Source organism: Ovis aries, chromosome 12 (genome assembly GCF_016772045.2).
Source record: "Ovis aries strain OAR_USU_Benz2616 breed Rambouillet chromosome 12, ARS-UI_Ramb_v3.0, whole genome shotgun sequence".
Classification (NCBI taxonomy): domain Eukaryota; kingdom Metazoa; phylum Chordata; class Mammalia; order Artiodactyla; family Bovidae; genus Ovis; species Ovis aries.
In genome coordinates, this window is record NC_056065.1 from 74,644,855 (window position 1) to 74,662,500 (window position 17,646).

General features: G+C 51.2%; 1 protein-coding gene across 2 annotated transcripts in view; it reads left to right on the forward strand.

Annotated features, from left to right (window-relative positions):
- PLXNA2 (plexin A2) overlaps positions 1–17,646 on the forward strand; it is a 227,047-nt gene that overhangs the window by 94,280 nt on the left and 115,121 nt on the right. For both annotated transcript variants that reach the window (XM_027975987.2, XM_042229271.2), the window contains exon 4: positions 7,764–7,898. In XM_027975987.2, coding sequence (XP_027831788.2) covers positions 7,764–7,898 — 135 coding nt within the window. The remainder of the gene's footprint in view (positions 1–7,763; positions 7,899–17,646) is intronic.

The window sequence follows — 17,646 nt, forward strand, 5'->3', positions numbered from 1 at the left end:
GCCCGTCCACCCCCTGGTTACTGTCTAGGGCAGATTCCTAACATGCACAGAAACAGAAATAACTGAACCTGGAAATGTCAGTCTCCAGTGTCAAAGCCCCAGGATTGACCAACAACTCACTGGGGATCAGTGCAGGAAGCATCCACGTGTATGTGTATGGAGGATGCATGTGTGTGTGTGTGCGTGTGTGTGTGTGTGTGCGCACGCACAAGGGTGAGGGTCACTGGAGTTCTCAAAGTTTAGTGCACCTCAGTGACTTCCTTCCATCTCGTGAACAGGAAGGATCCTTAGTTTCCCTCTTCCTCGTCTCTCCTGGCTCCATGCAACCCACAGGCCACATTTTCCAGGCTCCTATGTCCTCTGCCGTTATCCAAGCATTTAGGGACAGGCTCCCAGCTGTCCTCCAGGGAGCCTCAGCCCACTGGACTGTGTGTGACTGCTGTTTGCACAGATCGGGGGCTGAGAGAGGGGCGCTGAGCCCCTTCCAGCACCCCGGAGGTCGCTGCTGCGGTGTGTCCGTGGCCGTCTGTGGATTCACGTGTAGTGAGTGCCGGAGAGAGGGAGGAAGAATCTCAGAGACCGAATCTACCAGAGACTTCAATCTATCAAAAATTCGGGTCATGAAACTCTACAAAAATAAACTTCAGCACGAATCCTCGCGCTCAAAGCACTGAAGGCACGGCTGCAGACACACACGCTCATTAACTCACTGCCAGGTTCAGTCCGAGCAGCAGCAGGCTTCTCTGCCTTCTTCAACAGACCCAGTGTGCGCGCGCGCACACACACACACACACACACACACACACACACTCGTGCATGTAGACACACACTCTGCACTACGCAAGCCCAGAGTCCTGAGGCAGAAATAAATAAGAATACAGGCCTCCTCCAAGGGGAATTTTACGACACATGGTGGTAAGACCTGCGGAAATTGTTGAGCCCTCAGTGACTACATATCAAAAGCCTCACCCTCTCCAAATTTACTCAGGTCTGACAAACCGAGTTTCCAAGAAATCTGGGCTTGGATGTAATAATCGCACTTCTGTATTTACGTCACACCTTATAAAGTTTCCAGAGACTTTGCATTTCCTTCCCCTCCTGCTTCTCAGTTTCGGTATCAGCTCCTCCATGAAGCCCTCCCCTCCTTGCCAGCCTCCCTGGATTTCCCCCCGCAAACCTCTATCACATGGGGCAGCCCAGGTGTGTGAGGTCTGATGGGATTGTCCACTTGCCTGTTCCTGGGCCTTCCTAAGGGAATCCTTTCTCAAAGCGTCCCCAGCTCTCAACACAAGCCTAGCTTCCAGGAGGCCATGTCCTGAATGAATATTGGACAGTCCTGAAATTCATGGCTAATAAGTCAGTTCATTCTCACAACATCCTGCTTGAGCTCTGAGGACAGAAGTTACCACCCTTATTTGGCAGCCGCGGAACCTATTACACAAACAAGTGAAGCGACTTGCCTGAAGTCACACAGCCAATTAATGAGAAAGCTGGGATTAGATCCCAGCCCTGCAGACACAAGCCAGCGCCTCCCTCTGCGGGGTGCTGCCTCTCAAACCAATCTGCTTCCTACTGAGATGCCCAAGAAGATCCCTGGTTCTATGGCTCCTCAACAGCTATTACAAAAAATACTATGACTACTAATACCCCTACTACTACTAATAAAGTGATATGAGAGTGTCAGATCCCAAGCAAAAGCCCCATAATTTAGAACTAACTAGAGAAGAAGTTGATGCATAAGAAAAAGCGTTTGGAGGGGCCTGCAGGTAAGCTAGTTAATTGGATATGCTGATTTGAATTGGATATTCAAGTAAAGAGGCTGTCATTAATTTCTGTGCAGACCTAGCTGTGATTTAAAGGCAAGTGACTGCTAATAGGATTACTATTTCATTCTCCTTTCGAAGAGGCCCCTCCCACCTGGAAGACCAGACAGTAAATCTCCCCTGGATTTCAGCTCACCTCCTCCTGCCCCAGAGCCAGCCCTCATCAGCTGACTTTTAGCCTCCCAGCACGGTCCTCCCAAATGAGGCTCTGAGCTTACTGCCACCTCTAGAAGACAGGTGATTGTCCCACTGTGGCCTTGGGGGCTGAAAGAGGAAGTGCAGCTAAAGACAGGGCTTGGACGCTCATCTACCCATCTCCTCCGTTCTCAGCTGCAGTGAACGGCTGTGTGCACCCATTAATATTTCTTAGGAGAGTCACAGAGTGACTCTGAGAAATTGGACTCTGTGTGGGTAACCCAGTTCTGCCACTCTTTAGCTGTGTGGTCTTGAGAAAGTGATGTCCTTCTCTGTGCCTCCAATTTCCTATCTGTAGGAACAGTAATAATATGCCCTTCAGGGCTGGCTTGTAAGGATTAAATGAGTTCATTTTTGTTAAGCAGTTAGCACATTGTAAAGCTATAGAAGTGGTTGTGTGTGTTTAATCGTTAAGTCGTGTCCAACTCTTTGCGACCCCATGGACAGTAGCCCACCAGGCTCCTCTGTCCATGGGATTTTCCAGGCAAGAGTACTGCAGGGGGTTGCCATTTCCTGACCCAGGGATCGAACCGGCATCTCCTGCATTGCAGGTGGATTCTTTACCGCTGAGCCACCAAATAAGCTCCAATAGAAATGGGAGCTATTATTAAATCCTTTAGGCCAACAGGGCCCTTTGAAAAATCCACCAGGTCCATCCTACCTTGAGGCAGGTCCACATTTAACCATGAACCAAAGAAGTCATCCTGAGTTCAAAGCCCTCCTGAGAAGGGCTCCCACTGAGCAGCAGGGGCTCCTCTCAGCAGGAATTCTGACTAGACCGAGCCTCAGCCTCCTTGTGCAATGGTTTAGGCACGTGATTTTTCTTTTGCCGGTCTCTGTAGAGACTGTCGCCCTCCATTGTAGGACACTGTCCATCTTGTCCCACCTTCTGAGCAGTGTCCAAGCAAAATGACAAGTGCTAAATCTGCGCATCTGCTGAGGTCCCGCCCTCCCAGGAGAGGAGGAGCCCAACCAGAAAGACAGGTTGAAGTGACCGGCTTTCCCTGTCTGGCCTGTGTCACCTCCCTGCCCTGCACCGACTCCACGCTCCTCCTCTGCCTGGTTGGATTACCTGGCGGGGGCCTGTGCAGCTCAGTCTAGCGCCCTTCTCTTGGGTTGGATTCCTGGCCTATTTCAGCGTCCTGTGTCCTTGCGGTCATTGGATCCCGGCCCTGGGGCACAAGCTTCAAAGCCGAAGAGAACTCAGTTTGCGGCACACTGCAGGACAGACGCAAGTAGTTGCATCTTAAAATCCACTTTTGTCTGGGTTTCCACCGCAGCCTTCACCGTCCCCATCCTGTGTCTGAGAGGATGGAGGGCAACATCCAAACTGAAAACTTCCAAGGCAGAGAAAGACGGGGACCCCTGGGTTTGAATTACAGCAGGGCCACCCTCGTCCCTTCTCCGTCCAGGGCTGTTGGCTTCATCAGCCGTGATTTCCTCTGGACCACCCTGGATGGAGCTGGTGGGAGCCCCAGGGCCAGCCCGGACCGCCTGCGTCCACAAGTGGAAGGGCTTGGGTGAGACGGGCTCCAAAGCCCCATAGCTCCAGCAGTTTTCCTAAGTCTGTGATTCTCCTGTGACAAGCACGGAGCAGATGGCCTATTCAGAGAGGGAAACTGAGGCTCGGGGAGGTGAGGTAACTGGCCTGAAAGTGAACAGGAGGCAGAAATCAAGCCCAGACAAGAGCAAGAGCACAGTCAGAGCAGAAACCCCGGAACCTGGTGTCGCGCTTTGGCGTCCTGCGCACAGGGAGAGAGAGGAATCAGGGAAGGGAATGGCCTCTGCTGCCCAGCTGGCCGGTCCTGCCCGCACCTCATCCCTGGGACCCCGGCCCCCTGTCCGCCTTCTCCATCTTCTCTGTCTTCTCATCGTGATCTCGGAGGGCTGCACAGCTCGAGGCGGACAGAACGGACTTCTCGGGCAGGACTGCTCCCCTCTCCAGGGATTTAGAGGGCATGACATAGGCTAGCTCAGTTCAGGTTCAGTATCAAGAACATTTCCTGTTCTGGTTCAATTTCAGCTCTGATGTTTTCAGAGTTCTGTAGGGTTGATTCCGGCCTCAACTGGTTTATTGAAAGGTTCGGATTGTAGACAGGAAAAAAAAAAGTTTAGGCTTCTTATTCAGAAAAAAATGTTACGGACTGGGATTAGTCCTAACTGGGACATTCCAGAGTATGTGATGATAAGTTATCTTTGGTAAGATTCCGCTCCAACATGGCCATGGGTACCATCTAGTCCTGGGGCCCGGAGAGGGAGGGCCAGACGTGGTGTTCCTCCTTTTGAGTGTGTGTGCCCAGCCTTTTGGGGAGGAGGCTTGTTTATCTGGCAGAGGGTTAACCAGCCTGCCCAGGTGGGGGTATCCTGAGCTGGCCAGCCCTGAAGTAAGGTGATGGTTCTGCAGCTCTTGGGGCTGAGCCAGTGCCTGGAGGAGAATTAAAACATCCTTGGAGAGGAGCAGCTGTCATAGGGAGGGTGGTAAGCGGCACTGGGACATTTCCTTTTCAGAGGAGAAAGCAGAGCTTAAACTCTCCCATTTTATGGATATGGAATAGTGAGGTTAAGCCAATCAGAAGTCACGACTATCACATCTCCCCGTACACCCTGCAGTAGCCTGAGAACCTTTGTTTAAGTCTTTTTAAAATATATTAATGTATTTATTTGACTCCATTTGGTCTTAGTTGTGGCATGCAGGGTCTTCATTGTATCACAGGGATCTTTCGTTGCGACTCAAGGACTCTCTCCAGTTGGGGCTTGTGGTCTCGGGAGCATAGGCTTCGTTGCTCCGTGGTAGTTCCCTGACCAGGAATTGAACCCGTGGCCCCTGTGTTGCAAGGCAGATTCTAACCACTAACCACTGGGCCACCAGGGAAGTCCCACTGGAGAACTTTTGTGATTAAAAGCTACTATGTTTCTAGAAGAATCTCTTGGAAATTTTGAATTTCTCCATCTAAGAGAGAATGCTGCTCTGAAAGCTAAGGGGAGCTATTTTAATTGTGGGGCGTTTTCCCAGACTGAGACCCTTGTTCTTCTCTCTGCTTGAGTCCATCATGAGATTCGCTCCAGGGTGGAGGGCAGTAGCCTCGGCCTCCTCCACCTCAGTTGCATCATTGGCGACCCCGAGTCTTCCTCCACCCAACAAGAATGAACTAAATAGCCCCCTCACCGCTTCCTGGAAGGAGGGGCTTTAATGACAGTTGCCAAGGCAACAGCTTGGAACAGTAGGAAGCCACTAGTTAGGAAGAAAAAGGTCGAAAGAGGAGTTTAGGGGAAAAGAGTCCACCCTACAGGGGAGTTTCTGAGGTAAGAGTGGCTGACAGTGAGTTTCTTTGGTTCCACTGAGGTCACCTCCTCATCTTCAAAGCCAGAGCTCTCACCAAAGTCACCCATGAAGCAGGCAAGGAGAACACAGCACCTTGACTCTCTCCCGGCTCCACTGTCCCCACCCCTGGGATCCAGGCACAGGGCCTCATGCAGGAATCTGCTGGTTCTGCCACTAGGAACTCCAGAACCACTGTACCCCACCCCACAGTGGGATCATGGTCTCCTTCTTACCCACGCCAGTCCAGCCCAAGTTAACAATCTCAGACCATACCCCGGCTGAGGCCGCTTAAGTACACAAACTCTTAGGAGGCTAGGAACATGTGAATAGGAGCACTAACCCAACTTTCCCAAGTCTGCGGTAAATAAATGCTCCTGACCTTCCCTACTTGGCCAGTAAAAACTGCAGATGCACCTGCACGCTTGCACGCTTGCTGTGGCATCGGGCTCCACGCTTAGCCCTTGCGATGAGTAAGTCCTTGCTCTCAGTGGAGTGGGAGAAATGGGCAGAGAGGAGATGGTTAGAAGTCCAAGAGAGAAATCAAAGTGAATAGGAGGGAGGGACTTCATCTTAAAATCATCCAGAGAAAACTGTCTTTTGACCTCAACTTTGATTTAGCACTAAAGAGCCCACGATGCTTTATCAGCTGGATCATAGTTCATGTCCTTTCAATAAGCATTTCTCAGGCAGTCCCTTTTATCCATCACCAGCTCTGTTCCCTGTTTCGTTCTAGTCCTCAGAGAAACAGAAAGCATTCCTGCCCTCAAAATGTCGGTGGACTTACGCACATGTGAGGCAATCAGAGAACAATTTACGTAGGTAGTCAATACGCATTAGCTAGTACATATATAATGAACAAGTCAATTGATTATAATCTCAGGACAAAATGTCTGGTGGGGGGAAAAAGAAGCCCTCAGGGTGAGGAGCAATTAGTGTGGTAGAGATATTGGAGAAGGCTTTATGGGGGAAGTGGGCTTGAACTAGGGGGTTTAGATGGACAGAGAACAAAGAAACAGCCCGGGGTAGCAGTATTGGTCAGCAGTCAGCTTCTGTGTTGGAAACAGGAAGCCTGGCAGGAGGAGTGTGTTCAAACCATGGGCTCCCCATCATTTTGTCTCTGTCTGAACTGATGGTCCTCAGGGGCCTTTCTCCGCTGGCTTTCCAAATTCTACATAGAACTTGAGTGTTACTCGCTGAGTCATGTGACCCCATGGACTGTAGCCCTCCAAGGCTCCTCGGACCTTGGGATTTTCCAGGCAAGAATACTGGAGTGGGTTGCCATTTTCTTCCCCAGGGGATCTTCCCAACCCAGGGATCGAGCCCCAGTCTTCGGCATTGCAGGCAGAGTCATTACCACCTGAGCTACCAGGACGCTTCATATATTGCTTAGACTACAGGAATGTTTCTCCAACCCCCAGCCCGGTAGTATCCACATCGGCTGTGAATTTATTAGAAACGAAATTTCTCAGGCCTCATTCCCACTGAATCAGAAACTCTGGGATAGTCCCAGGGCTGAATTTCTCCACTCCCTCCAGGCGGTTCTCCAGGCATGCTGGTTTGATAACCGTAGGTGACATTTGTGCTTTTAAACCCCGGCTGCTCATTAGCGTCCCCCAGGGAGCTTTGAAACCCAAAGAAGATGCCAGGTCCCCCAGCACAGAGTTCCTGATGAATGGATCCAGCCACGTGTTTTAAAAACTCCCTGGATTATTCTCATGTACATCGAGCCTGAGAAGCGCCAGACTCGATGACCTCTAGGTTCTTCCTGATTCCTCATCCTGGGATGGACTCTGAGACTGACTCCCAATTTCTGTCCTCGGGGATTCCTGGCTCCCCAAAGTCACCTGGGGGATTTGCACACATCATCCAGGGGATATTGTTGTGGTGGGGTGGCGGGAGCAGAAAGCTCTTTCTGAGATCCTAAAATCTTGACTCTCTCGACGACCAGTTTTTGGACGGTTTCTGTGCTGGCCCCACCATCCTCCCCTACCTGCTCCAGGCAGAACCATCGTGTGTACATGTTGGTTCTCCTGCCCCAAATCGCCAGCAAGTGTGCACAAGCACACACTCACACACCCCCGGCACACAGTGTGGAGCACATGTGCGTACGCACACAGGAATAACCATATAAGGATATCCAGATCACACCCAAAGACATATCTGCACACACAAATACACCCACCATTAGAAGGTTCAGACCAGCACACTCAGACTGCTTGGAAAAGGATTCTTCTTGGGGGAAACTGGGCTGTTTGAACTAGGAAGCACCTCTGTCTTCCCTGTCACCCAGCCTGCTTCAGGGTAGCCCTTGGGGACCAGACGTGAGAATTATCTTCTATAAACTATCTGCTCTAGGCTCAGGCAGGGAATTCACAAGGGACTGCCGAGGACAGATGCTGAGGATGCCCTTGTTTCTTTCGCAGATTCGAGCCGATGGTCCCCCCCACGGTGGGGTCCAATATGAGATGGTCTCCGTGCTCAAAGATGGGAGCCCCATCCTCCGGGACATGGCCTTCTCCATCGACCAGCGCTACCTGTACATCATGTCCGAGAGGCAGGTACGTGCTGGCACCCACCCCTGCTCTCCCGAGCCTGGGAGGCGCAGATAACCCATGACCTTTGTGCAGAAACTTTTCCGCGGAACAAGAGAGACCCCTGGGCCTGCTGCTCAGAGGCCCGGGGAAGCTTATGCAGGGAGTCAGGGAGAAGCCACTGGGGCCAGTCGCTTCCCGGAGCTTCTCTGCAGGCCATAGACCCTGTCTGAGCACATGATGAACAGCCCCGCAAGAACGGGCCCGACTGCACGGAGCAGCTTGGTGTGATTAGAAGGTAGATTTACTGCCCCGGGCCCACAGAGTCTGCTGCTCAAGGGAGCCAAAGAGGTGTAAATAATCCAGGCCTCCAGGCTGGACTCAGTCCTGGGAGAGATAGACCCAAGATAGGGCCTCAAAAGGAGATTAAAAAAATCTTGGCCTGAGTCTTAGAGGGATGCAGGGTAGAAGTTGGCCAGCTCTGAGGAGCTGCGGCTCTGCCTGCAGAGATGGGCAGCCCTGAGAAATGGACCTCCCTCCTTTGCTAGGTAACCCCCGAGTGGGTTCCCCACCCGCCTGGGTGAAACGCTACTCCCTCGGGGTTTTATTCGATCTGAATACGTAGGGGCAAAGAGAAAGCAAATGCAAGGAGAGCCTTAGTGAAGGGCGAGAGAAGCGGGGGACAGGGATTCACCGAAGCAATGGAGACGCAGCAAGCCAAGCTTAGACCTTAGCAAAAGCTGGCTCCTCTTCCACTCGTTGCCGGTGGGTCAGCAGTTGGTCAGCGGTGGCAGCAGTCTTGGCATTGACCTGCACATGGTAAGACCAAGGCCATAAGAAGCAGAAGGGACCGGGACTCTGTCTTGGTGCGGAGGACACTGACTTGGGCTAGATAAGGATGGTGTGCTGGACGGCCAGCGAGCTCTCGCAAGCTGCCTCCCTGCTCGGGTGTCATTCTCAAAACACTCTGCAAAGATCCCAGGCGTCAGTCATCAGCTTCACCTGGCCTGGCGTTCTCTCTCTCTCCTCCGTGTTTGTGAATTCTGAATCGGGGACAAGGGAAGAGGGAGGGAGGCGGAGGTAAACAGGTACCCGATGGCATAAGGGCAGTAGGGCTGCAACTCTAACTTGAAAAGTCCTTCTCAGAAGAGATGACACAAATCATAGGCTAATCATCGGCAAATTATACCACCTCCTCTTGAAGCCACCTTTTTTTTTTTTTTTTACCTTCCTTTATGTAACCCCCATGATCAAGGCATAAACAGGTCCAGATGGGAACTTATAACCCTAAAAAAAAAATGGCTGGTCATGTATTTATTGGGAACAACGTTCTGGAAAAACATCAGAATAAATGGAACTTGGTCAGTATCCTTAAGTTGCTTGGAATCTAACAAGGGAATCTTTAGCATCAGATTGGAGGCTGTAAATGCTCTGCCTTTCCTTCCTGTTTTTGTTTATAAGACAAACAGTTATTTCTTTAAAATGGTTGATGAGCATCATACAAATTCAAATAATACATACAGAAAAGGAAATAACAAGTTCCCAAACCAAACACCCCCAAATGTAACACCGTGTCATCATTTGATGAACACCATTCTGGATGCTTCTGCAGAATCATCTACATGTTTAGAAGGATGGGTGAGATGGTCCCCTAGGCAGGTGCATAAAAGGATGGTCAGAGGGATCGAAGAGACCTGTGGTCCCCTACCTTTTTTCACACCAGGAACCAATTTCATGGAAGACTATCTTTCCATAGATGGCGGTGGGGGTGGGGGTGGGGGGGTTGGTTTCGGGATGATTCAAGCACATTGCATTTATCATGCCCTTTATTTCTATTGTGATTATACCAGCTCTACCTCATATCATCAGGCATTACACCTCAGAGGTTGGGAACCCCTGAAATAGAGCCAGGTAGACATAATATTAATATTTTCAGAAGATGTTAAGTATGGCTGAGGAGCAAGCTGATCAGTTCAGTTCAGTCACTCAGTCATGTCCGACTCTTTGCAACCCCATGAATCGCAGCATGCCAGGCCTCCCTGTCCATCACCAACTCCTGGAGTTCAGTCAGACTCACGTCCTTTGAGTCAGTGATGCCGTCCAGCCATCTCATGCTCTGTCGTCCCCTTCTCCTCCTGCCCCCAATCCCTCCCAGCATCAGAGTCTTTTCCAATGAGTCAACTCTTCTCATGAGGTGGCCAAAATACTGGAGTTTCAGCTTTAGCATCATTCCTTCCAAAGAAATCCCAGAGGCTGATCTCCTTCAGAATGGACTGGTTGGATCTCCTTGCAGTCCAAGGGACTCTCAAGAGTCCTCCAACACCACAGTTCAAAAGCATCAATTCTTTGGCGCTCAGCCTTCTTCACAGTCCCTCTCACATCCATACATGACCACAGGAAAAAACATAGCCTTGACTAGATGGATCTTAGTCGGCAAAGTAATATCTCTGCTTTTGAATATGCTATCTAGGTTGGTCATAACTTTTCTTCCAAGGAGTAAGCGTCTTTTAATTTCATGGCTGCAATCACCATCTGCAGTGATTTTGGAGCCCCCCAAAATAAAGTCTGACACTGTTTCCACTGTTTCCCCATCTATTTCCCATGAAGTGATGGGACCAGATGCCATGATCTTCGTTTTCTGAATGTTGAGCTTTAGGCCAACTTTTTCACTCTCCTCTTTCACTTTCATCAAGAGGCTTTTTAGCTCCTCTTCACTTTCTGCCATAACGGTGGTGTCATCCACATATCTGAGGTTATTGATATTTCTCCGGGCAATCTTGATTCCAGCTTGTGTTTCTTCCAGTCCAGTGTTTCTCATGATGTACTCTGCATATAAGTTAAATAAGTGGGGTGACAATATACACCCTTGATGCACTCCTTTTCCTATTTGGAACCAGTCTGTTGTTCCATGTCCAGTTCTAACTGTTGCTTCCTGACCTGCATATAGGTTTCTCAAGAGGCAGGTCAGGTGGTCTGGTATTCCCATCCATTTCAGAATTTTCCACAGTTTACTGTGATCCACACAGTCAAAGGCTTTAGCATAGTCAATAAAGCAGAAATAGATGTTTTTCTGGAACTCTTTTGCTTTTTCCATGATCCAGCGGATGTCTCTGGATAAAAATTCTTTCTTGGGTTCTCGGAGCCCCATGAAGTGGAAAAGCAGAAAGAGCCAACAGAAGTGACCAGTGAGACTTCGGTGGGACTGAAACGATGCTGAGACACGTCTCTGGGCTAAATGCTCGCTTGCTTCAGTCCCGTCCAACTCTTTGCAGCCCTATGGACTGTGTAGCCTGCCAGGCTCCTCTGTCCACGGGATTCATATCTTTCGCTCAAATGAGATGCTTTTTGAAATTGAATTCAAAACGTGACCAAAGGAAAGGGCTGGAGGCCGATAAGTGGCCTACAGGGAATATGATGACCTCTCCAAACCATATCTGATGTTGCCTCTGAGAGCATCAGCTCTGACTAAAGCAGCGTCTGCAGCTCATTTCTGAATAACCCTCCTTCAGTCTCATCTTCTGGGTCTGCTGCCCAGGTCCTATCGGTTTGCACCGAAGCAGAGCTGCTCAGTAGTAACTGTCACACTGAGCCGATGTAGCAAGAGTCTGGGTTTCATGCCCTGTGGCTGTCTTGAATCAGGTGAGCTGTGAGTTGGGAAGGTCCCTGTGCCAGGCGGAGCCCGGATCAGTGGGCAGCATCAGGGTGGGGGGGTGGGCGGGGAATTGGTGGTAGAGCTCGGAGTCCCGTCGCTTGGAGAGCCACAGGCCACGTGCCAGTCGCTACCCCGGGGATCACACCAGGGGCCGGGCTCGGGGAGGGAGGCCAAGAGCCACTCAGGAGGGCCATCTGAGGTGAGCGGCGACGAGTGCAGAGTTCTCACAGACAGCCTGGACCTCTCTAAGGGAGCAGTTGAATATGCAGGGCGAGAACAGTCAATGATAATGAAATCGGATGGCGTGCGTTCTGGTTCAGAGTTTGCTCTGATACTGGATGTATGACCCCCTTAACAGCCTCTGTTTCCTCCCTTCTGAAATGGAGGAAGTGAGGTGAAATTGCTTAGTCGTGTCTGACTCTTTGTGACCCCATGGACTGTAGCCCCCCACCCCCACCCCCGCCAGGCTCCTCCGTCCATGGGAATTTTCCAGGCAAGAATGCTGGAGTGGGTTGCCATTTCCTTCTCCAGGGGGTCTGTACCGGATCGAACTCCGGTCTCCTGCATTGCAGGCAAACGCTATACGTCTGAGCCACCAGTGAATCCTGGTGGAAATGGAGGATTTGTGTCTAATAATAGGATCCTGTCTGAGGTCTGACACTCTCAACAGGGTGGCCTCAGACAAGTCCCGCCACCTCGTCTCACGGGGGTCGATGTGATATGGGCTGAGACGGCAAGCGGGGAGTCCCTGCCGCATCACCTCACACACCACAAAGCTCATTCCTGACGGCCCCTCCCAGCTCTCAGCCCGTAGGATCCCATTACGCAGGAGGGCGGCGACCGTGGGTGCTGATTAGGAGGAAGCTAAGTGGCGGTTGGCACTGCCAGCAGGCCTCAGGCCAGGCCAGGAGACCTGAGTTCTCATCCTGGCCCCCCTTTAACCAGCCGGGTGACCTAGACCCTGGACTTTTCAGGGACTCAGTGTCCCCAGCTTGAAAGATGAAGAGAATAAATATGACTGTAGAGTCTCTTTCAGCTATTAAAGAGTTTGTCTAAGGCCTGGGGATTAGGACTCTTTTCCATCTCCAGAAGACAGCCTCAGAAGCACAGGAAACAATCTTGAGGTTAGACCAAAAGAACCTTCTGAAGGAGGCTTTTTATGAGGCTATGTGTGCTCCTATGAACTTCTTCCCCCAAGGATGAACCTGCGGTGGGGATAGAACAGTGGCTATGGGCTTCCCTGGTGCCCCAGTTGCTAAAGAGTCGGCCTGTAATGCAGGAGACCCAGATTTGATCCCAGGGTTGGGAAGATCCCCTGAAGAAGGAAATGGCAACCCACTCCAGTATTCTTGTCTGGGAAATCTCATGGCCGGAGGAGCCTGGAGGGCTACAGTCCATGGGGTTGCAAAAGTCAGACAAGACTGGAGTGACTAAATCACCACCATGGGTAAGCAGATTCCTGTTTTGAGGCCATGATCTAAGGCTTTGGAGTTCCCTGAAAGACCTAAGACCTTATAAGACATGATGGGAATGGGGGTGTCCATCACCCCACTTTACAGTAAACCTCTGGGCAGCCTCCTCTCATCTCTGCCTTCCCCGGGTCCCTAGCTTTTGTCTCCGTTTCCCTCCCCTTCCCCCAAATCGCGGTGCCTATTGTATCCTTGACGCTGACTCCCCACAGAGTCAGAACAATCCAATATAGGCTCCTGTGTTCAGGCAAGCTTCCTCTCTCTCTCCCTCTCTTAGTTAATTAAATGTAATTAAGAAATAGGACTAGTAAGAAGTGTTGGGCCATTAGTGCCACTGCTTAACGACCTTTGACAAGTTGGTGTTAATGTTCTGCTAATAGATCCAAGGCCCGCCGGTCCCAGGGGAGTGTTTGGGACCCAATTCCCCCAATCCTACTAATTGCCCAGGTGCTCCACTGATAGGCTGCCCGGCCCTTCCTTAGAAAGTCCGCCCCGGCTTCCTCGACAGCGAATCGACCGGCAGATGTTGTGGGAGGGGATACGAGCTGCTACCACATCCTCGATGTCTAATGGAAGTCAGACTGCGGGTCCAGGGAAAATCAGGCAGTGAGCCAAGTGAAAACCTAAGTCACGAGATGAAAAGAAACTTGATAGCCTGAGTTTCCACCCAACTCGTCAGGCTGGCCACTCTCCGAAAGGGAAGCTCCCCCTGTACGCGGGGTGGATGGGAAAGAAGTATGGGGATGGAAGCAATTATTCTATTTTATACTTTAATTAGTTTGAATTAGCAGAGGGAATAGAGGCATAAAATGATCCAGCGAAGGGTGAAATGGAAAAAGGGAGTCACAGTGGAGAATGGCTCCGCGAAGGCTGGAAAAGGCCTTGGGAACAGCAGAGAGGCTGGAGATGGGTGTGTGTGTGTGTTTAGGGTGGGTGAGGGCATGGGATGCTGCTGTCTATTTCAAGACCTGGAGAGGCAAGATAGCATAGTGATTAATGGCAGGAGCATGGCCATCAGACCATCTTGCACGTCATCTGTTACCACTAACTAGACGTATGGCTTTAAGAAAGTTGTTTCACTTTTTGACACCTCACTTTCTCCATCTGTATAATGGGCCTAATAGTGGTGACTGCTGCGAGGATTGAGAGACAGTATACAGACTACCTAGTATTGTGTCTAACACACAGTCAGTGCTTTCAATAAGTGGCAATGATCATCACCATTATCACAAGACCCGATGCTGGGAAAGACTGAAGGCAGGAGGAGAAGGGGATGACAGAGGACGAGATGGTTGGATGGCATCACCGACTCAGTGGACATGAGTTTGAGCAAGCTCCAGGAGCTGGTGATGGACAGGGAGGCCTGGCGTGCTGCAGTCCGTGGGGTCACAAAGAGTCAGACACGACTGAGCGACTGAACAACAACATTGTCATTAGCGGGATTATTAGAATTTCTGAGACCCCAGGGAGGGCCAGAAGCATCTCCACTGTAAATTATGGCTAAGACAGATCCCAGTCTCAGGCAAACACCTCCAACCTGACATTCTTGCTGCTCAATCCCAAGGGACGCCTCAGAAACCTCTGTCCTGGTTGAACAACAGTGTCCAGCTGAGTCGCTCACAATCTGCTATTTATTTTTAAAATACAGGAATGTGCCCAGAGACTAAACAGTCCCACTCCTCTTGATACAGACGGAGGCAGCTCTGGGCTCGTGTGTGAGGCCCAGGAGGCCAGTATTCCAGGCATCTGTGGAGAGAAGGGAGGGGGACCCTGAGCCCCGGTCACCTCCCAAGACTCAGGCTCCTGTCTGGCCACGCGTGTGGACAGTGGGCTGGAAAGGGGCTGCCCTGGGGGTGTACCATGTCTGACCTCAGGCTCCTGTCTGGCCACGCGTGTGGACAGTGGGCTGGAAAGGGGCTGCCCTGGGGGCGTACCATGTCTGACCTCTGCAACAAAGTGAACTGTATCTCCAGCTCCCTGCCATAGATGGAGCCGCCATGCTCACAGACTTAAGTGAGGCGTTCAGGCAGGTGCCTCAAAGGCTGCTTGTCTCTTCTCTGCAGCATCCAGACTGCAGCCTCTGCTGGGAAGACGTGAATGGGCTGGGGGGACTGGATGGCTAGGGCTAGCATGGCCTGGAGCCACGTCCTTCCACACGCATGGCAGCTGGAACCAGCTGGGCCGTCAGCCACGGCGGCTTCCACGAGGCCTCCCCCTGCACCTTGGGCTTCCTTCCAGCATGGCGGCCTGAAGGTGCTCAGACTTCCTGAGCACGGCTGCTCAAGGCTCCAAGAGTGAATATTCCCTCAGATCAGCTGTGTCAGGCGAGCGTATTCTGCCCTGTTCTGTCTCATCTCAACAAAAATTCGAAGCACCAGACGTTAGAGCCTTTGGCATGTCACAGCTCTCAAACAGACTGTTATAGCTCTCAGGTCTGGGACAGACTGTGTTACAGCTCTTAGACGGATCCATGTTACGGCTCCGTGTTACAGCTCAATTTTATTTAGAAAATAGCAGGAAAACGCATCCTCGAGGCGTGAGGGCATGCCGACCCAAAGACTCAAGGAGGAGAGAGGGGGAGCACACCAGCGAACGGCAGAGAGAGACCCCCGCCCTTTGGCTCCTCTTTTTATATGTGTTTTCTCCTCCCCCTGGGCCTGCCCTACATAAATCGGGTGAGCCAGGAGTGCTGTTTGTCCCACCTGAGGTCCTGACTCAGGTCCTCGGACCTTTCTTTGTTCCATTTTCGCGGGCTTTTCCCTTCCTTGTCTTTTAGCCACCGCCATTCTGGACTCCTGTTTCCTATTCTAACTACCTAACAGGTGGGAATGTTATTGCCTTCTTTATGCCTTAACCTTAGAAGTTATACAGTCTCCTCTTCCACCCGCCTCCTCACCTCTCTACTGCCCATCTCCCCATGACTCTGGCGGGTGTAGCCCATGACCCCGCTTTGAGACCCAAGGCACGGGGAAGATAAATACACGGTTTCCTGTCTCGCAGGGTCAGGGACGCACAGAGCATGTGAGCTGGTAAGGACTTCAAAGCTCACCCGTCCTGACCCCAGTATGAGGCCCATGGGGCGTGGAGCAGGCCAGCTTCCATTTCAGCCTGTGCTACACCCGACACCTAAGATCAGAGTCCCCAGAACTGGTTTGCTTTCCCTAAATTCACAGAGAAGTGCCAGTAGCTTTAAAGCTTGCTGTTGATGGACTGAAGGTTGCCTTGAGCCCTAAAGGAGACCCACATCAAAGGCGGCTCTTGAAACTGCTTCTGGGAAGCCTTTGAAGGAATCCATCAGGAACAGGATCACGCTACCTGGAAACTGCCCAGGCGATGGCGTGCGATATTCAAGGGCTGTCCCGATCTGTCTTCCTGTGCAGTGTTGCAGCAGCCCACTTAGAAGACCCTTCTCCTGGGCGACCTACCTTCACATGCAGGGCAGGGCAGTGGGACTTCATGTGGATGAATGGATAGTGACTTTCTAACCACCTCCACCTTAAGTCATTTCAGAGAGCTGGGGCAAGGAGAACTCTGGCCTGGAGTTACTAGAAATCAAAATTCTTTGGAAAGATTATGAAGCCGCCCTTCTCTGGAGGTCTCAAGCGCAGGAGACACCCCTGCCCCTCAACTTCCTGCACGGGTTTAAGACCCCGTGCATGGTAGGGGAGAGGCCTGGGAGGACAGACCCAATGCCTCTAGCATGCCATTCCAGCCAGCTTCACCTGAGAATCAATTTTGGTTTCCTTGGTTTGGAGGAGGGCCTGTCAACTATAAACCGGGACCGAGGGGCAAAAATAAGAAGCATTTTCAAAGGGCCTTATTGTGATGTAAGGGTACTAAGTCTGTCACCTGTGGCCAAGGCCGCTGAACGGCCAAGCCCCTGGGCCTCTAACGACTTGGGGAAGGAGCAGGAAAAAACGTGCAGAGCCATCCTTCCAGATGGCCCCTGCTCATTTATTTTGACATCTCAGACTATTATTTTGATTGTGCACATTTGTTTAGTCCTGGTGATAAGGCTTCCCAGGGCGCTGGCAGAGCGTGCCAAGGTGTATTTTTACAAGGCAGTCAGAGCCCCAGTAACAGGAGGCCTCCCTTCTGCCCGGACTGAGAGGCCTGGGCTGCAGCCGAGGAAGGAGGGAATCTGAGGAGGCAGGGGCTGGAGCAGAGCCTGGGGGACTTTGGGGGAGAATTACAGAGTTTGCGGATTAGGAAAGTGAGGATAAGCAAATTTCTGCCGTACTTGTGTTTTCCAATGTGTCACTTTCAATCCAGGCCTTTGATGCACACGTGTTTCTCGTTAAGGACCTCAGTGTGGCCCAGAAGCCAAGCACACATCTCAGCCTCTTTCCCAAAGGAGGGGCGAAGCCTGCCTCCCGGAGGACGGGGCGCAGGGACCAGTGACCACCCCAGGCCCGAGTTTGATTTTTTTCCCCCTCTTCCTCTCCCCTCATTTCAAATGTCAGGGAACAAAGAGGCTGACACAGAGCTGATTCCCTGGCTATTAATATTCTTATTGGAGCATTTTTAATAAATATTTTCACATGAAGGAAGCGAATCACAAACCCACCCTATTAATCAGGCGCTTGGCTTGTACTTAAGAAAGAAAACTCCAGCCTCTTATTTTAAAATCCTTTGGTTTGGAAAGAAATGATTG